The 21,275-nt window shown below is 46.0% G+C and overlaps 1 protein-coding gene across 1 annotated transcript in view; it reads right to left on the bottom strand.

The window, feature by feature from the left end:
• Nucleotides 1-21,275, bottom strand: part of BRINP1 (BMP/retinoic acid inducible neural specific 1) — an 88,992-nt gene that overhangs the window by 11,374 nt on the left and 56,343 nt on the right. Inside the window, exons 3-6 of the mRNA XM_051807951.1 lie at nucleotides 15,365-15,555; nucleotides 9,778-9,947; nucleotides 8,373-8,478; nucleotides 1,230-1,466 (exon numbers count right to left, since the gene is read on the bottom strand). Of these exons, the coding sequence (XP_051663911.1) occupies nucleotides 1,230-1,466; nucleotides 8,373-8,478; nucleotides 9,778-9,947; nucleotides 15,365-15,555 (704 nt within the window). The remainder of the gene's footprint in view (nucleotides 1-1,229; nucleotides 1,467-8,372; nucleotides 8,479-9,777; nucleotides 9,948-15,364; nucleotides 15,556-21,275) is intronic.

Raw genomic sequence — 21,275 nt, 5'->3', positions numbered from 1 at the left:
ATGAACCCATAGAAACCCGCAGAAAATATCTGACTTTTTCAGCTCATGACCTGCTCCTGGGACTGCCCAGGGTACATGGGGGGACCATGTCAAGATGGTCATCACCCTGGGGCCATGAGCTATGATTGACTCTGCCCAGCTGGGCACCAAGCTGACAACCTGAGTGGGACACAGGAATCTGTGCAACAACAGAGACACCAGCAGGGTCCATGTGTTGAAGTGGAAACATCATAGCCTGCTCCATTCCACCCATTAAAGGGATTAAAGTGACCTTCAAAGTGAAGAAAGAAATTGCTGCTATGAGAACTTGTGAAGAAGAATTCTTCAGTGCCTTGGGTTGAGCTAGATGGTCCTTTCCTCACAGTTTTCTTTCCTGACATGGAGACCTGGACAGTTATGACAATAATTATTGAAGAAAATGTGTTGGAAAGTAACTGGTTTACACTAAGGGATGAGAGTCAGCACAGGGACAAGTTCTTGATGAAGTTCTGCTTAGTCCTGTGTGGCTTCAGGGTAGGCAGATCACTTGCTGAAGGAAAGGATACAATTCACTGATAATGTTGCTCTTTCCTATCTCAAGCCCTTGAGGGTGAGCATCCCACGAGTACCACAGCACTACTATGGGTCAATACTACTACCAGCAGCAACAACGTGGAACAAACTCTGCTGACACCCCCAGCCTCACCCTGGGAGGAAGTGGAGGAAGAAGAGAAATGTGTCCCCCAGCAGATATCAGCCCTGTAGGAGAGAGAAATCATTTTCCCTTCTCCTGTCTGTCTCAAATGCGGTGTCATCTGGCCGGTACCTTCCCCCTCTGAATTGCCTTTCACCAAAGCAGAATAAATCATTCATGCAAATCTGAAAAGCAATTTCTGCATCATTTATACTGTGGAAGTTTCTCTGTAGAACTACTAAAAGAGAGATTCAGAGCTGGTTTGGTATGAAAACAAAAATCAGATTTTTAATCGAATAGTTCCGTGGAAAATATCCCTGTACATACGTGTGGTGTGTGTGTTCTTGTCTGTGCGTGTGTTTAATAGGGGGAAAAAAGGTACTCCCTTAAGACTAAGAGCATGGTTTCAGAATTTTCCATTTTTTTATGCAAACTGGAGCATTATATTGAGAGAATATAAGAGAGAGAGGGAGGGAGAGGGAGATTCTTACCTGGTATAATCTGACACATTTTGTTTTGCGGTAAATTAACCGGAAAATGAACTTTGCTCGGTTACCTGAATTCTCCAGATCTTTATAGGCTTCTGTCCAGGTCTTGGCCATGTTTGCCAGGGTGTACTCCATGATCTGGATGTCGGTGATGGGGCAGTTGCACTGGGGGAACTCCTCGGAGCACTGGCAGCCGCACTGGCTGTCCCGGCAGATGTACTCGCCCTCCCCGTTGCACATGATGTAACTCAAGGCAGACTGGACAAACTTCTCTTGTAAATACTGAGGGAAGATGATCTGGAGACCTGGCAGGGAAACAAGAGGGATGTGGGGGTGAAAAAAAAGCAAATTAAGAAGTCAGTTCAGGTATTTGTTCTTCGTTTCAAAACCTGTTTCGTTGACAGCTTGGGAAAGTGATGCTGAGGAATTAAAAGCTGCTGGGGTATTTATCTTGGATAAATTGTATGTTTCCAGTGCAACTTGTGAGTTAGCTGAGAGCAGCAAGACAAGTAACTTCCCCCTCCCCAACACCCAGTCTACTCCCTTCATCCCATTCCCAGATCCCAGAACAGTACAAAGCCCCTGAATGCAAAGGTGTTTTATCCCCTGAAATCAAGTGCTAGTTCAGAAGTGATGAGCATTGTGCAGTTCTGACCTCTTTAGAGAGAGACTAAATGGGTTTGGTACCACAGAAACAAGGAAAATACACACTGAAAAAGAAAATAAGAAAGAATGGAAAAAAGAAGAAAGGAAAATAGCCCAGGGAGGGATTTATAAAAGACCCTTGCAGAGTTAAGTGCCCAGCTCCCACAGCATAAATACAGGAGCTGGCTACCTGAGCCTTTGCAGCTCGCTCCCTGCTAGGAAGGCTACTTGCCAAATCCTATAAAAGTGCAAATGGATTTAGTGCCAGTGATTTCAGTGGTGCTCTGAAGATTTACATTAGCAGGGAGATTTATCCCCACGTCCCTTTCTCCACTGCCAGTGTTTGTGTACCCACCCATCTGTGCAGGCATTAGTGTAAATGTACCCTTGCTCAGGTATCAGAGGACATACTAACAGTTTAAGTGTTTGCCCTGTGTACAGTGTACATGTTTTTCCACCCTGTCCTCCTCCTCCAGGCTCCCTACGGATCTCCCTGAGGATTCACAGCTGTTTTCTTCTACCTGGCAAGTCCTGCTTGTCAGGCTCTGTCAGTGTCTGTGGTGCACGAGGCAGACGACAAGAACTCCGAGCCTGGCCTGCTTGCTTCCTTGTGAAGGCCCAGGGATTTTGGAGTGGCAGCTAAAGGAGTTTATGGCCTGACCAGCAGCACTGAGCTTGGCAGTGATGGAGGTCAATTATCCATCTGTTTGTGGTTCTGCTGAGTTCCCGTGGCCGTGGTTGACAGCTCAGCCGAGTGGAAGGGAAATCACACAATAATTCAGGGGATGAGAGCGTGCAGGAATGGCAAAAAGGGTCGTGACCCCTTTCAGGAGCTCAAGCCTGTCTCTGATGGGCCATGTTCACCTCAGACAAGAGGAAAGCAGCGGGCAGTGACCCCGGGACCCCCATTACCCTTTTGCTTTTGGATCCAGAGAGACACATCAGCCTTGATGAGGTCCCTGTGGAAGAGCAGATTTTGGGAGGATCAGGAGGCTGTGGAAGGCACACAGGGACCTGTGTTTCCTCTCCCCCTGGGCTCTGGGAGCACCATGCCTGGTGACACCGAGCTGCCCCTCTGCCTGACCCCATTGGCAGCCGAGCGTGGAGCAGTGGCAGCTGCTGGGCAGGATGAGCACGGAGCTCCCTCCAGCTGGGGAAGATGTTTGTGACCCTGGCACAGGAAGGATTTCAAGCCTGGCCTTTGGAGGCACTGTGTCTGCACAGATCCTGCTGCCTTTCCTATGGTGGTATTTGGGACAGGAGGGAACAAAGAGCTGACCTGTCTACAGCATCCCTGCAAACACCTCAAAACTGGCTGAAGGAAGATCAGCATTTTGAGGTCCCCTTGGTCTTTTCTGAGATGTTTCTCAGCAAGAAGCTCATCTTTCTTCCTGCTGCCTTCAGGAAGTCCTGAAGATCAGCCTCTTTTGGGGATTTTAGTGATAGGACAAGGTGGAGTGGCTTTAAACCAAAAGAGAGTAGGTTTAGATTGGATATTAGGAAGAAATTCTTCCCTGTGAGGGTGGGGAGGCCCTGGCACAGGTTGCCCAGAGAAGCTGTGGCTGCCCCATCCCTGGAAGTGTTCAAAGCCAGGCTGGACAGAGCTTGGAGCAACCTGGGCTAGTGGAAGGTGTCCCTGCCCATGGCAAGGAGGTGGAATGAGAAGATCTTTAAAGTCCCTTCCAACCCAGGTCATTCTATGATTCTATGAATTATCTGAAGCAAACACCACAGAGGGATGGTCCCTTGTCAAACTTTCATACTGAACATTAGAGATGGTCCCACCTGCCAGGATCCAAAACTTTCCTTCAGGATGGAAGGAATGTGCAGTGCTGTTGGAGAACTGATCCACAAAAGGGGCTTGGAGAGCCTGAAGGCTGCTGCACTCACTGAGCTTTCAATCTCACAGGAGAGTGGGGCTGGACTTCTTGATGTGCACTGACTCTTTACTCATGGTTCAAGTCCCATGAATACATTTTTCCACTCTGCTTCCCAGAGGAGCAACCTGCTCTGGCCTCACCATTTGAATATGACCAAATGACCGCAACTAAAATTTCAGGGAAAGCATTTCCCATTGCAAGGAACATCCACTGTGCATCTCAGCACATGCAGAAACATGAATACCCTGTAATCTCCAAAACATAACGTGGTCCCATCCTACACTGCAGTGCCTCATGTGGATGCTTGCTTTTTGCCTATAAAACTCGTGGCTTCTAAAAAAAAAATAACATTTCCAGAATAACCTCCTCTTGTAAGAAATAATCTCGTGTTTAAGAGGTAATCAGAGCCCTGTACACTTAGCACTGGTTCAACAAAGCACTTATATAAATGCTTAACTTAATCAGGGAAGCAGTTTTGCTGGAATCCACCATTACCTGGAGCTTTAACACACAGCACAAAGTGATACACAAATCCAGCTACTCATTGGAACATGAGTGTGCATAGTCCAAACACAAAACCCTGACTTTAAAACTGCAAACATGCAGTAAGGATTCCATGTGACTCAGATCTTCCAGGCCAGGAATTTCCTTGTGGAAGAAATCAGTGTCAGCAAATACAGCTGTGCCTGCTTTTCCATGTATATTTTTATATATATACACATAAATATTCACACATTTCTCATCATATCCAGACAAGGGCAGATTCATATCAATATTTTTGGTTTAGTGTGGAGCATCCTAGTGACTAGATCTTAGCAAGATATTTTACAAGCACTGTGCCAGCAGCATCTCCCTCAGTCCTGGCACCCTCATAGTTTGTATGTATTTCCCTACCGTGCCCAGTGACTAAATATTGCTGAAATTTAGTGGATTTGGTTGTCAGTAAAACACAGGCAGGATTAATCTTTTCAGATCACTGCTGTGGATGTTTCAGTTGCCACCTGTGAAGCAGGAAAGCTGCAGTCCCAAGGACTACGACAGCACACCAGCCCCACAGAGCAGCTTGCAGGTGGCCATGGTAGCTGGGAAAGCCCTCTGACAGCCATGACCTTAATAAACCACCCCAGAAATGTTGTTTTGTTCTCCAAGAAATGTCTTTGAATGTTGCAAACGTTAAAAAAAAACAAATTACATTCAGTCATAGAATCATAGAATCAGCCGGGTTGGAAAAGACCTCTGAGATCATCAAGTCCAAAATTAATCTTTCAGCTTTGCCTGCTCTTAAAGCAACCTCATATCAGCAGCCAAACAGGGGGTCAACCTGGTCTCAAAGACTGAGATACTGGACCATTTCCATGGGGACAATCCCTCAATCCAAGCCAGGGGACACAAGGAATGGGCTTATCCCCAGCAGAGGCTCTGGAGCTGAAAACAGATGCAAAGGGAGGTTTGCTGGTGATCAGTGTTAGGCAGAATATCTTAGTTTTGAAGATATTGTTCAGGAGGAATTCTGCAACTCTATAATGCAAAAAGTTCCTCCTTTAAAATTAAGAGCAGCACAGATTTGGTATAGGTTTGTCTTGGATAACTACAGGCAGAATATGAAGTGTCTGACAAGGGAACATGTCCTTAATTCACCTAGAAAAACTATTAAAGAGAGATGTTTGCCTTTAGACTGTATATAAAAGGCTTCCTGCATTAAAAGAGGTAAATTTCCCCAGCTCTAAATTAGAGCTATTTGAAACATTTTCCACAGAAGAGTTCTCTGTTGAAAATGCAGTTTCATTGAAGCATTTTGTGAGAGCATGTTGACTCCAAAAGCACTTTTGACTTTCTAAATGTATTTTTTTCATACTTCCTCATCTTGCTTCACTGCAAAGCTGAAATGTTTGTCATTACTGCTCTGCCCATCTTGGCAAAAGCTCTAATAGTTACTGTAATGTAAATACTAATATTATATTACCATATATATTATAAATATATATAATATATCTCTATGTATATTTTTATATATGTACAATATATATGGTATTTATACATATATTTTAATATAATATTAAATATGGTAATATGTTTAATATTGTATAGTTATTGTACATAACATTATATATTATGCGTGGTATTATATTACCATATTTGATGTAAGAAACTACCTAATATGCAATATATCCTGCTTAATGTTGCAAAGTTTAGAATAGCACAGAAGGATTTTTACCTCATTGAAACAGTGCTATGCTCCAATATTAACATAGACTGTCAGTAACAGTATTGATATAACAGGGGATGTCTTTGGAATTTTAGTTTCCTGAGACTTTTGAAAATATTCCTTTTTCCCCCTCAAATTTTCTAATTTCACCCGGACACTTGTCCTGGGATCACAAATTCCCATTTCCCACCAGCCTGCTGTAGAGCTGCTGGAATCCTCCCCTCCCATGCTCTGGTGGTCTCCTTTTCCAGGCAGCTTGTGGATCATCCATACTGGAGGTGGAGGCAGCTGAAGGGGTGGTTTCCTGCTGGTGGCAGGGAGAGGAGGATACAAAGTGTGAACAACTGGAGTCCCCTGTGAGATCTTGGCCCAAAACAGGATTCCCCAGGGCTTTGTTGGGAGGCTGCATCACCACACAGCCCTCCTCACACACAGGACAGGGATCCTGCTCCAGGGAGGGATAGGAAAAAGTGAAACCTTGTGTGATCTGTGATCAATATCGTATATATACACCCCAGTGCGTGTACAAACACGCTGGGTTCACATGGATACTGGTTTACAAATTAGGGATTATTTCTGTCCCAGTAACCACAGGTGCAGAACCAAACACCCTGCACTCTCCTCCCCTGGAAACTCCAGGCTGGCTCACCCTCCCAAACCCTTTGTGCAGGCATGAAGGTAACTTAGCTTTGGTTCATAAAATTGTGGAATCATTTGGGTTGGAAAAGACCTCCAAGCTCATCAAGTCCAACCTTTGACCCATCACCACCTTGTCACCCAGAGCAGAGCTCTGAGTGCCACGTCCCGGCCGTTGCATCCCCTGAAGGGCAGGGCTTTGACACCACGACTCTCAGGGCTGGGCGGCAGCAAGTTCAGGAGCAGAAACTCTCCCTGTCATGGAGAAGCTGCTCTTTTATTGAGCCAGGCTCAGAGCTGAGTGACAGCAAGGCAGGAACATGGATTTCTGTCAGCAGCTCATGCTCGGCTGCTAATCAGATCAGAGGGGACTCAGTCACGATCCATTACCTGCTGCAGCCCTGTGACTAATTCCTAATGAGCCTTCTCAGAGCAGAGGAAGGATCCTGGGTAATTATCCCAAGAACCACACTCCAGATCAGGTGGAAAGCTCAGGTGTAGCTTTAAAGGTCACTTTGTTCTATTAGGAAGAGCTCCTGCCTCCCTTCCCTCGCTCTGTCCCTTGGCTTGGCTCTGGGCTCCCTCTTCACTGGGTTATGCTGTGAAGCTCCAAAAAACCCACATCTGCTTGACCCCCCAATGTCCTCTGCCTGCTCCCATCAGAAATTACAGCCTCATCCACCTTACATCCTCTCTCTCTCCTAATTTTTCCCTCTTCCTCCACCTCCTTCCCCCTCCCTTGGTTTATGTCCTCTCCTGTAGGATCAGATAGCCAATAGAGGTCTATTGATTTACCTGCTTCTCTGCCTATAACCCGAGCTGCCTGCTGATTTAGCTGTTTACCCAGTTATCTGATGTGTCATCCTTGGGTTTTCATTACCAGCAGCCACCATCAGAGTACACAAACCCTCTCAAATTGCTTATTGTTAATTAGGTAAGAACCAGAACTCAGTGGTTTGGATAATCACTGGAAGAGAGAAAACAACCTGCCTATTATTTTTAAAGGCAAATAATAACAACAATAATAATATATCCACAACATTACTTTGTAAATGAAACCCAGTTTCTGTGAAACCAAAGATTAAAACAGCACTTGCCAAATTATACTCAAAGCGGAAGATGTAATGTAGCCCATTCATCTGAAAAATTAAAATTTGTGCAAGTACAAGGATTCCAGAAATAAAACCATCTGGGCAAGTGAGCAATTAAATCCAACATTTCCTTATTTTGTCAAAAATTTGGGAATAACCTTCATAAATTACACGCCCAGTGAATTTCCTCCTTCTACTGAAGTTGACTTCTTGCTAACCAGCATGTATTTATTTATTAATTCAGTCATGACCTCTATCTGTTGACTTTTGGACTAGCTCCCCAGCTGGGACTGAAGCCATGGCTTCTAGCATCCAAATAAAACCTCAGTGACTTTTCCCAAAGATTATAGTCATTAGAAAGTCCCAAAAGCTGATCTGCAAAGCTCTTACACAAATCAGCAATTTGGGAGGGACAAAGAGACACGATGCTCCTTCAATATTGATGGAAAAGGTCACTTTTTTTTTTTATATTAGTGTATGTATAATACACAGAAGTTCATCAAAATTCAATGGCAGGGGCACCCGGATACTTCACTGGGGTCCCTTTAGCTCAGTTCTTGGCAAACTCTGGCTCTGCTCTGCTGAGCATCCTGTGAAGCCTCCAGAAGCCACTAATCCTGCTCCAGGGAACCTACAGCCAAGGCAGAATCACAGCAGAGAAGGGGAAAAGGCTAGGAAGAAGGGCACCCCTGCCTCATTTCAGCCCCCCACTCCATACCCCTTGTTGCCACATCCCTCATTCCTGAGCCCTACCTTGCAGGTGGAGTTTGCTCTCAGTGCTTTGCAGAAGGACAGAACTCACAGAGTCCAGATTGTCGTAGCTGTTACAGCCCAGGGGGCCGGTCCGAGTTTCTGTTACCTACGGAGGATGCAGAAAAGAGAGAGTGTTCCCTTTGACTGCAGCACCACACCTTCCCCAGGCTTCTTCAGACCTTGGAGTACAAAGGGTCCTTGTCACCAGCTGATACAACCCAAAACACATCTTTCCTAATTGGGGAAAAATGCCCCACCCTGGACAGACACAGCTGATGTTTGGTGCACTCCCAGGCTGGAGAAGCAGAATGAAACGTGCCTGCTCTCTTTATGGTGCTGCTTGTTACTCTGGGCTTGGCAAAGGGATCCTGCAGATTGATGCTTCTCATAGAGGATCTCCACTGGAGAACATCAGAAGCCAGTAGAGGAATTATTCCCTGGCTTCTCTTATTGGAAAGCAAGAAACAGAGATGGATTGCCAGCCCCCAGTGGTGCCTGGTGCTCCCATATGTGAGCACCATCCTTGTGCTCAGGATAGATGGAGGCACAGATGACCTGCGGTGCTGTTGCTGTTGGTTTCCAGCCATGGAGGAGAGCTGCCCTTCCGGAATTCACCACGGGTGATTATCTGCTGTCACTGTTTCAATATCTCAATACAATTTCCCATCCAGAAGGGAACAGGCTCAGCCATGAGACACCACAGAACAATAACGAGAGCTGAAACCTTTCAGAAATGGCTAACAATGACGACTCCATCCACATCACCTTCCCTGGAGTGAACTCTGCAACAATAAAATCCCTGCCCAGTGTAGGATGATTGCTTTCAGAGAAGGCAGCCTTTGTCTGCAGAGCCATTTTCCCTATTTTGTATTCTCTGAGCAGCTTCCCTTCCTTCCTGCTGCAACCCCCAAGCTGTCTCAGTCCGCTTCATTCCAGATGCCTCAGTAATGCCACACAGAGTTTTTTGCCTTTCCTTGTAGTAAATTTGGCTGAGAGATGTTTAGCAGTCTTACACCCACAAGAGAAAAATACTTCTGGGTTGCACAGGGTTGTTCATTTCCCAGACCTGCCTTTCCCTTCCAACCTCCATCACTGATCTGGGTTCTCTGCTCCCTCTCTCCCTTCCAGAAGTCACTGTCACATTTAGTGGAGTGATATATTCTACATACAGTGGAGTGGTTATATCCTACATAACCATCACACTGAGTGCCCACCTCTCTCTGGATGTTACTGGATATATTACTGGCCTTGGGGAAATCAAATCTTCAGTAAGGTCCATAAGAGAAAAATTTACCCTGGGAACAAAACAACTCATGATCAAAAAAGACATCGCACCGGGCTGGCAAATCCCTGCAGTGCCAGTGTGGGCACACAATATTTCTCTTCCTAAGGCAAGGCAGAGTACCTTGATTGCTCCGGTAGAGATCTGGATCTCATGGAGTCTCCTCATGGTGCCATCACGGTCCACAAAGTAGGAGGAGGCGAGCTGGTGCAAGGCTTCAACGCTCTGTGTGGCGTTCCCTGACTTCCTGTCGAGGCGGCTTTTGTCCATGTACATGGTCAAGGCCTCCTCTCCTGCAGCAGAAAGAAAAGCAGATTTCAGGCTGCCAGGCAGGGTCACTTCAACAGGAACAAAGGGTGTCATCTGTTGCACCTAAAGAAAGAAACGTCCGACACCAAAAACGCTCCTGAAGGAATCCGCCCTTCCTCACCAGCACCAGAACCCCAGTGTGATATGTGTGAGCCTTCTCCATTCAGACAGAAAGCCCAGGTCCACCACACTGGTAGATCAGTTCCATTGAATTCAGTAGTCAACATTTTGGGCATTTATTAGCCAGCAGAGCATTACTGCAAGTGCTGGAGAGGTTTCAGACCATTTATCCCACTCGAGGAACATTTTCTCTGTGTGTGGTGCCTCTAGAACGATGCTCCTGACAGGGGAAGATGACACTTTCATACAAGTCTCTGTCTGAGCTGATTTTTAGAAGGAATAAATGATGATTGGAAATAAGAGGTAGTTGTGTAGGTGGGTACAGAGGACAAACAAATGCTAGTTGTGCCTCTTCAGCTTCCAGAGATGACGCAAAAAGGTAAAAGAAAGGGAATGAGTGAAGGGGAGCAATCAGAAGAAAGAGCAAACAAGAAACTTAATTTAAACTAACCACCCTTCCTGCTTTCTTTCCCAGAGTCTCATTCAGGGAATTTAAGCAGAGAGTGAAAAATAGTGTACAAGGTGAGGGACAACAGATGATTTTGTGTCAGTAACCACAGGGAATCTGGGAGTGAAGCGGTTAAGAACTGATAAACATCAGCAGAAACCTGAATGTAACAAAATACATCTGGAAAGTATATAAAGCTGAGGAGTAATATTTACCCAAAAGTTCAATTTGTGCTGGATGAGCCAGATAAAAATCCAGTTCATTCTTAACATAAGGCTGGCACTAAAAGAGGACCAAAAAAGGTGAAATGCCATCATCCTGCACCCTTGACATGTGAAGCTCTGATTTTAATAAATGCAGAGGCAACTATGGTAGGAATGTGCCATTTCTACATAACTCTGTTAATGAGAAGAGTGGTACCTGTTCTGATTTGATAGATGAACCACTGATGAATCCACTGCCTCTAGCAATGATAGTATGGTCAAAAAAAAAAAATGTATGACCATTTCTAAGGCCAAGAAATAGTTTGTTCTTCATCATCTTTGCATAATTTTTTTAAGAGAACAAGGATTTACTTTTCTTTAAAATTCTTATTAGTTGAAATTGTTTGATTCTTCCAAATTATTTCTTTAATTGCATACATAAAAAAAAAATAACCCCACTAAGCCCTCCCCCTCGCTTTCCCTGGAAATTGTCCAGCTTTTATCTGGAAGCCAAATGCCTGAAAACAAACCAAAAATATTCTGGCTGAAAATCAAAATATTTTCGTCAGATTTCAGTTTTTTCAAGCAATAGCTATGTTGAGGATTCAGCCTTTGGCTTTGAGAGGAAAAATGGACACTTTTTTGGTGGAAAGAAGATACTTTTCATTGAAAGAATTGATCAGTTGTAATCTTCTAATTGGCTTCACAGCAGCTAAGTGGAGAAGTTTAGCACATAAAACTTTCCCTTTAATATTTTGTTAAGAATAACAGACTGTCCTTTGAGCATGATCAAAGCTGTGGTGGTGACAGTATCATCATTGTTGCTGCTCACAAAAAACACTTTCCCCAGAAAACGACCAGCTTTGATTTCCTTTACCACCATCAACATTATTATGTGTCGAGCACGTGAGGAGACCTTGGCAGGGATCAAGGCTCTGCCACATCAGGCTCCATCCACACAAACAGAAAGATAGTCCATGTTCCAGGGAATTTAAACCCCGGTATCTGATGAGGCACAACAGGTGAAGGCAGCAAAGCCACACTGGGATCAGTGTGAGGAACAGCTCTCACTGCACCCCAGGTGCCTGATGCCATCAAGGCATTCTCAGGTTTCATCTCTTGGGTGAGTTTCTCAAGGGGATTTGAGGTTTTGTTTGGTCAGTTTTCAGGAGTAACCCCTTTGCCACCAAAAGGACACTGCATGGCAGTTGGACAAGGGGCTGGATCAGTGTGAAAGTGTATTTTGAGCTAAAAGTTTTGTATCTCTCATGCAACAGAAGCGTTTAACTGCATGGAGATGCAGCAGAGAGAAATGAGGCTGTGACAGGAGAAGGAAGGCCTGGGATAATTGTCCCCTTAGCTCTGATTCCCAGAGGAACTTGATGGATCCAGCCACCAACTCTTCATTGATTCTGCCAGTAATTGTAAAAAACAGCTTTTTCTGGAAAAAAAGCATGCCTTTATTACTAGCCAAGGCACAAATACCAGGATTTTTTTATTCCAGTCTAGTCCATTTTCAGTAGAGGAACGCTGAGGCCGGAGGGCAGGCAGGAAGCCTGGGTTGGATCACACCAGGCAGTAGCAGTAGTGCCACATCACCAGGAGAGCCACCATTTGGTCCCTGGACAACACAAATCAAGCCCTGAGAAACTCAACAGAGAACAGAATCCTGTGCTCTAGGGCAGTGGGGATCAGCGATTTCCCCCAAAAAGCTGTCATTTTTTCCCTCCCTGAGGAAGAAAACAGGAAAGTAAAGCCCATGAGCCATGGTGCTCTTCCTGGGGGATGAATACAGCCCCTGGGAGTGAAGGGTGCTGAGCACAAACACTGCTGCTGGAAGCCTATTCCATGTGGCTGGAAAAGTGCAGCCCTGGAAAAGCACAGCATGCCCAGGGAGGGGGCACATGGGAAAGCAACTCTTTGATCAAGAGAGGTTAACAGACTTTTCCTGCATTATTAAGTCTTAATTTCTCTTTTATTAAGCAGGTGCTGTGTTCGAAGTTGTTTTTCCTTTAGGGCTTTCCCTGCAAATTGGCTCTGTGTGCTCCATCCCAGAGCAGGGGCGCCCTCAAAGTGACCCTTTCACCAGTCCCGTCGTCAGAACTAAACTGGAGCAGGGCTGGGTTTTTCCTGGGCTCTGGGGGGATGCTCGGTAGGTCGAAAGGCAGCAGAGCAGTTCCTCGTGTGGCCACGTGTGAAAAGAGCTGCAGTGCTCAGGTGGGCTGGGCTGAGCCTCACCCCTCTCCTGGGGGCCCTGCGACAGCTGGCGTTTAAAAGGCAAACAATTTCCTGTGTGTTTGTCACTCGTTTGCAACATAATAAGACATCAGGAGGAGTTAGAAACAACTGTAACCCAGGGCAGAACGCCTGCAACTTTTCAGAGGTCTTGGGAGAGCAACTGTGCCAGGACATGCCTGGTTTTATATCCCAGTGGTCTTGTTTAGCCCACAGACTGTGATCAGAGTGTGTCCTCTGTGCATAATGCACGCCCAGCTTCATCTGCATCTACCCTGGGACTGCCATTGCCAGAATAAATCTTTTTTTTCTCCCCTGCCATTGCTCACCACGATCTGGGCTGGTGGAGCATTTAGCTCTCCCCTCCAACACCAGTTCTCCTTACAAGTCTCTGCATATTTAAGATAGCTGTGTTGTAAAATCAGGAGGAGAAACAAGCCCCTGTGAACAATTTACGACCTCACCCAGGCAAAATTAAAAATATATTTTACCATCAAAGGTCTTTGTTATTTCAAATTTCCTCAGATGTGAGTGGTAGGAAGAAAGAGGCACGTCGATGGAAAGAACAGTAAACCCAGAAAAAAAATCTCTCACTTTACTTGGCTGTCTTGGGCTCTGTAAAACATGGTCCTGGAAAGTGATTTCCTCAATAAAAAGCAGTTTATCTTTACGCAGACTTCATTAAGGCCTGATGCAGGCAGTCACTTGTACTCTTCAGTGCTTGGAAACCTGCTTCCTCCCACATTTCTTGCTGATGGAATGGACTGTTTGAGTGCCTGGACTGGAAGAGCAGCCCGAGGATCTTTGAAGGACGTTGCCACACCAGAGGCCATTTGACTTCAGTGGAACTGAGCCAATTTACCTACCACCTAATTTGTGCATGAATCATATGCACACATCTAATCTCATCTCTGTCTCATCCCAGTGTCTGCAGAGTGCTTTGGGAACAGACAGATGGCCAGAAATTCCTCAAAGTTCACCACAAGCTTCACAGTGTGGCAAGGCTGGAGGTGAGGTACATTAGAAAAAGCAACAAAACACACTCTGTGCTAAAATTAAGAGCCTTTACCACTGCAGAATGCTGCTTAGAGAGAGTTGCTCTCAGAAGAGAGGCATTTAAATGAAAGAAAGGCACAACCCAAGAGGGTAAAGGAATAGTAAAAATAATACAGGAGAGGAAAAAAAAAATCAGCAGCAAATATCAATAGGAGCTGCTGATTTTCAGCCCTCCCGTGTTCAATACTCATCACTCAGAATGTTTATGCAGCAGCCCCTGCTCAGGGGTTCATGGCCCTACAGTGCTCTCTCTGATGTCATCACTGACATATTCTGTGTGCACACACAGACCTCTCTGCAGCCCTTCTCTATACATTTTGAATTTTACTTAACTACTGCTTTTTCAAAAGCCTACTCCATGTTACTTGTGCATCCAGCACAGGCCTTCTCAGCCATCTCTTCCTCTCTGCCCATGCTCCCTGCCCAGCTCCTTGACCTCCCTTTTCCTGGAGCTCTTTAAAATTGCTCCAGTTCCAGCAAGAAAGGATGTTTTTCCCCTTGTGTTCGGTTTCAGTCTGTGAAAAAGAGGGATTGACACACTGTTGTCAGGGTAAGGACAGTGGCACAGGGCTGACAGCCAGGCTCCTGGGCTGTGGCACATGTTTCTCCTGGCACACACGGGCACACACACGCTGCTGTCAGAGGGGCACAGGTACACACACAGCCCAGCTGCTGAACTCACACCCTGGGCTGTGAATTCTTTCATACTCTGGGGACTTTCACAGCGTCTGACAATGAGCTGCAGCCTGGCCCTGTGCCCCCAGGCAGCTCCCACACGTCATGGCTGTGGGTTTGGAATTGCAGAGTGGTTCAGGTTGGAAGGGACCACAGTGGGGGTCATCTGGTCCAACCTCCATCCCAAGCAGGATCAACCCAGAGCACATGGCACAGGGCTGTGTCCAGGTGGTTCTGGAGTGTCTCCAGTGAGGAAGACTCCACACCCTCTCTGGGCAGCCTGTCCAGTGCTGGGTCACTGCACAGCAAAGAAGTTCTTCCTCATGTTCACGTGGAACTTCCTGGGCATTGCTGGGCAGCCCTGAGCAGAGCCTGGTCCATCCTCTGCCCCCTCCCTGCAGACACTGACACACATGGATGGGCTCTCCTCTCAGTGTCTCTTCTCAAGGCTGAACAGGCCCAGCTTCCTCAGTCTTTCCTCATAAGAGAGATGTTCCAGCCCCTTCATCATCTTCGCAGCCTCTGCTGGACTTGTTCCAGGAGCTCCAAGTCCCTCTTTCACTGGGGGGCCCAAAACTGGACACATTTGTGGTGCTGTCCAGTGCCTTCCCCACCCCACCACCCCAACTCCCCCCCTCAGAACACGGCCCAGGTTGCCACCTACCTCCCAGGGTGGCAGAGATGAGGATGTGGGTGCCGTACTTTTTGATGATGGTATCGATGAACTGCTGCGTGGTGGGTCTCCTGCCCAGGAGGCGGATGCTCCTCTGGAACTCAGGCATGAGGGGCAGTGGGTTGTGGAGCAGGTCCCTCCTCTCGATGGCTGTGTTCCTCACCTTCCAACGGGCAAACTCCCTGGGTGACAACACAGGAACACAGCAGGGGTGAGGATTCCAGTCTGGAGGGGCAGGGAGAGCCACCCAGGGCAGGGAAGGAGGGTGGAGAAGGGGAAAATCCTGTTGGACACCCCTACATGGGTACACACACGTGAGGCCACAAGGTTAGGCAGGGTAAAAGGAGGAGGAGAAGAGGAAAAGTGAGATATTACTGCACAATAACAACACACTTGGAGGATCAGGGCGTGGGCTGATGAGGAGGTGGCCTTGGAGTCTCCAGAGATGTCTGGAAGAGAGCTGGATTTCCCTACAACAAAAGCAGGCAGGTCCTTTCACCATTACACACTTTGGGGTCTTACACTTCTCCATAAAGCAGCAAATTCTGGTCTCTGTCAGCAGAAGAGCTGGTCAGTTAGAGCACAGATCTTGCCCAGTCTGATCATTGTTATATCCCTGTTGCCCACAAGCCTTCCTTTTGCAAAGCAGAGCTGAAGGAAACACATTTTCTCCAAACATCTTAATCTTTCAGCACCAGGAGAACAGCAAAAGATCATTTTGAAAACCAATTTTTGAGATAAACCACGTAAAAAAAGGATCGATGCAGATATAAGCAGAGGCCAGGATGAAAGTGGAGGTTTTGTTTGTTTGTCTTAAAAAAAAAAAAAAACCAAACCCAACCAAATAAAGTGATTCTCAAATCCATGCTTTCAAACTGAGAGCAACTGGGGGAAAAAAATATAAAGTTAATGTTTGCAAAAGCAGCTCTTTATTGCAGGTATCCATTTTGAAACGACACAGAGGGAAATGCCTGGAGAAAAGCTTGCACACCTGCAATCTAAAAATCAGGCCTCTGAAACACATCACCAGCTGAGCACCTGAAAAATGAGAAACCTATTAATGTCCTTCAAAAAATATTGAGCAAGGCCTTCTTAAAAGCAAAGGATATTTTTCATATCTACTCTCCTACAATGCACCTGCTCTATCTTCAGCTACCTCCCAGATCATCAACTCACAAGCTTCTCTGTCACTTTTCATTCACTTAGCCCTGTAGCTTGGGTTTAAGACAAAAATTTTATTTAAGGGTATTGTGGTTTAACCCCAGCTGACAGCTCAGCCCCACACCTGTGCTTGGTCACTGCCCCATGCTGGGATGGGGGAAAGGTTGGAAGGATAAAAGTGGGAGAACTTGTGGGTTGAGATAAAAGCAGGTTAACAGGTTAAGGAAAAGGTGCACAGACAAGCAAAGTGAAAGAAGGAATTCATTCCCTACTTCCCATCACAGGCAGGTGTTCAGCCATGCCCAGGACAGCAGGGCTCCATCACGGCGACTGGGGAAGACAAACACCATCACTCTGCACATCTTCCCTTCCTCTTTCTTCCCCAGGTCTATGTGCTGAGCATGAGGCCACATGATGTGGGACATCCCTGGGGTCAGATGTCCCATCTGTGTCCCTCTTGGAGCTCCTTGTGCATCCCAGCCTGTTCACTGGTGGGGTGGGATGAGGGGCACAAAATCCCTGCACTGCTCAGCCATAGCTCAAACATCCCAGCGTGATCAGCACTGTTTCCAACACAAATCCAAAACACAGCCCCACACCAGCTACTATGGACAAAAGTTAACTTTCTCCCAGTGCCACAGAAGAAATTTGATTAACTGTGTTCTCTGTGAATGGCCTTGTTTAGCATTAGTGGCTCAGCATTAGCAGCTGAAGCAGCTGAAGCCTTCCCCTGACCAAGAGTAAACTTCTTTGGGAAAATTAATGCTGCTAACAAGGAACTAGTTGAATTTAGCTGATAGGAGTGGAATGAAGATAATTCCAAGGAGACAATTCCAAGAGAATGAAGTAACTTCAGAAGAAGGCCAGCCCAGTGTCAGTGAAAAACCATCAGAAATCAAGAACCACTGACCAGAATTAAGTGACTGAACTTGTGGTCAGACTTGAGGATTGGGTGATGGTGATACAGGTATGAATTGGGGAGGGGTCCCTCTCTGGAGGGACTGAGCTCCAGCTTTAATCTAAGAACTAATAAAAGACTAATTAGAAACCTTCAGTCAGACTTGACATTCCCAGCAGGATCCTGGGCTCGAAATATTGCTTTTTTTATGCAATAATCCATAACATCCAGTCAAAACCAGCACAACAGTAGTGACAACACCTGGCACTGACACAGCACTTCCTATCAATGTGTGTCAACCTGCATGACAGTCCCACTTGGCTGGCAGAGCACCCCACATGCAGGCAGATTTCAGAGGCTTAGTTGCAAAGCCAGGATCACAAAGCAGATCTTTTTTTGCCCAGGTTGATTCTACAGCCAGTCCACCCTATGTGTGTGAGGTTATTTGACTTAAGGCAATTATACATGTATTTATTTTGATTGAGCCCCACCACAACACCCCATGCTGCCTAACAGCAGTTGTATCCATTAAAACAGCAAAGTGCCAGCTATTTACTTCAAAATACTCCTTACACCTGAGATAATGTCCCCTCTGCAGTTCCCAGGCTTCCACAAGCCAAGTCAAAATGCCAAAACAAAGCACACCTCTTACTACATGATTAGTCATTAGTGTCAGACCTTGAAATCCACAGAAACATCCACCTTTCCTAGAAAAACCTCTGTCAAAAGGCCAAAAAAACCCCAAACTCAACCCAAAATAAACCTGATAACTAGGGTATTAATACCAGGAGTGACAGAACCAGGCCATTGTCTCCAAAGTTGTCTGCAGATAACAAATATACAACAAATGCCTGTATATTCCCTGTATGGAGAAGAGTGTTTTCCCTGCTGTCCCAGAACTGTGTAAAAGTCCAGTGCTTGCAGGTCTCACAGTTGATTTTAATAATAGATAAAACCTTAAATATAAAGAAAAATAGTTTCTCTCTGTCACTACAGAGAGGTTGCTCTCTTCATTCCAGACCAGAATTGCAATCCCAGAGCTCACTACACAAGGAAATCCCCTTTGAAGAAGGAATGGTCCCTCCAGCAGTTGCACTGCACGGGAAGAGGCAGAGCTGGATACTAAAAGACAGCCAAAGTTTTACAATAAACAGAGATGCCCATGTTCCCATCATAAAGATCATAACCAGGGAGCAGAGGAAAAATGCCATCTGTGCTTCCTCTTTACAGAGAGGATTATTGCTTCCTGTAAAACTCAAGCACATGTTTGCTCTCAGATTTCTGCTTCCTGCAGCATCAATAAAGTCAGGAGGGACCAGAGAACTCCAGAGCCAGCAAGGGCTGGGTAAATGTTTTCAGAAGGGTCTGGATAAATGCTTCATGTTCCTCAATAAAGTACAGAGAGCTTGGTTTTGTTGCTTTGGAATAGATAATTTAACAGCAAAAATCACAGAAGTTGAAACAGGCAACTGGTCAGATTCTTCTTCAGGGAACCTGTGGCTGCTCCATCCCTGGAAGTGTCCAAGGCCAGGTTGGACAGGGTTTGGAGCAACCTGGGCTAGTGAAAGGTGTCCCTACCCATGGCAGGGGATGGAATGAGATGAGCTTTAGGGTCCCTCCCAAGCCAAATCATTCCAGGATTCTATGATATATCAACCCCCAAATCCTAGGAGTGTCTCCATCACTGTGTGGAGACAGACTGTGCAAACTGGGACCATGGATTGGAAAGCAATGGGCAATGAAGGTGGGAGAAGGTAGGAAAGGAGAATGAAAATTTGGCAGACAACATGTCCAGAGGGAAAGTGGGTTCATTTTTTACATCAGGTCCAACATCACCTCGTGACACCACAGACAGGAGGGAAAAACAAGAGTTAAAAAGAAATCACTGTCACATCTTCAACCTTTCCTGCTGCCAGGGGGTAACTCCAGTTCCCATTCCTGCAGCTGGTGAGCCCTGAGGAGAATCCACATCTAGAGCAGGATGGTGAGGGAGACTTTTCCCACTCAGTTCTCATTCATGCCATCCCTCCCCTGGGCTTCCTGCTCCCAGGGCATAGCAGTGAGGTGAAAGCCCAGTTCTATTTTACTCTCCCTATGCTTGGGATGTGTGGCTTTCCCAGCTGATGAGAAAAGCTGAACAAATATGTTATGATGAATAATTTATGCAACTAACTTAGATGTTTATCTTCTGCTCATAGAATATCCATGAACCAGTTGCAATTCCCTCTAATTTATGCGTTATTTGAACTTACTTAGTGAGATTTTTCAAGCTTTTTTTATAGGTTCTGCATAGTGTTTGGCTGTTTTCTTTTTCCATAGGCTGTTGATTTGTGGGGATTGGAATCACAGGAGGGTGAAGTTTGGAAGGAACCACCAGTGGGGTCATCTGGTCCAGCCTCAATGGTCTAGCAAATGATGTGGTCTTGTTAAGCTTCCTGTCTAATGTCCAATAATACATTTTAAACGTGGCTCCCTCATTTCCAATATTTTACATGGAAAGCAACCCTCTAATTCCAGCAATTTTCCATGCAACCTATAGAACTCTGCTGCAAGATGCACCTGAGGCCAAGGTTATGGTACAATTTTGGAAAATAGACTTAACATTAATGGATATGGCTAGTGAAATAACTTAGAATTATTGAGGTCATTAAAAAAAAGTGCTATTTGCAGGGAACAGTATAGATCTGGCCTTAGGGAATGTTCCAGCCTGAAACTCCTGAAGTCTGTGAAGAAACACCTCCAAGACCAGGGTTTTTATTAGCTTTCAGCATTAGATTTAATTGCATTTTCTGGAGAAGCAGCTGCTATTGGCCAAAACTGAATTCATGGCACTGGGTTAGGTTTGTCACCACTGAATCTTTCAATCTGCTTTCCACCAAGGCCTTGGAATCATGGATGTGTTGAAGAGGGCAGTGAAACCTTTCCTCACAGAAACCATTCTGGGATGGCACTTCACTGGCCATTGGTTCTCAGACCCATCAGTGCCACAGCCTGGGACACAGGGGTGAGGTCTCTGCAGGTCTCAAAGCACTTTATAAAACAGAAATATTGCCCTGTTCCTCACTCAGTTTCCAGGTGAAGAGGATGCAAAGACTTGTCCAGGATTACAGTGGCACCCCCTGGTCCAGCTGGGATAAGTGCAGAGCCCTCTGACCCTCAGGGGAATCCCAGGCCAGGACCTGAACTTCTGCCAGCAGGGAAGCTTTTAATGGCTTTGGAAAGACAATAAACCTCTTAGCAAGGAGGAGGAAGAGTCTGAATCCCTGATGCAGAGATGGGATAAGGAAAAACTATGACCTAATGTCTGAGTTGTGGGGGAGAGGCACTTGTTGGGGCTCTAATGTCTCAGACAGCCCAAGATAAGGTGGGGGGTACCCAGGAAATTCCTGACAGGTCTCTAATCCCTGGAGAAAGCACTGAGGAGCTTCCTTCTAATGGCTGGAAAGGGTAGGAGGTGCTCATACCTAGAGGGGGAAGGGAGGTGAGAGGGAAGAGGGATGAAGAACTGAGTATTCCAGGGGACAGGCTTTGTTTGAATAAGGCTGTGTCTGAGAAAATCCTTGCCTTTTCAGAGCTTGCATTAATGAATTTGCCATCAAGGCCAGCATGTCAGAGGCAGAAGGAGCCACCAGGAATGTCTCAGTGCTCATTAGCATTATGACCCCTCCAGGGAAACAGAGAAACAGGGAAAAAATTACTGAATAGAAAGGAAAAGTCAAAACCCTGGAATGGGCACCTCACCCAGACCCCTCACTGCAGCAGCAGAAAGGACAGGAGAATCCAAGAGCATGAGCATCTCTGCCCAGGGAGAGGAGTCAGAGAGAGAGGGGCCATCAGAGCAAA

The sequence above is a fragment of the Manacus candei genome, unplaced genomic scaffold (assembly GCF_025592945.1).
Source record: "Manacus candei isolate 608988 ecotype Guabito, Panama unplaced genomic scaffold, ASM2559294v1 h1tg000071l, whole genome shotgun sequence".
Taxonomy (NCBI): Eukaryota; Metazoa; Chordata; class Aves; order Passeriformes; family Pipridae; genus Manacus; species Manacus candei.
The sequence above is the reverse complement of the archived record's forward strand: the minus strand, read 5'-3'. Positions and strand labels throughout refer to the sequence as shown.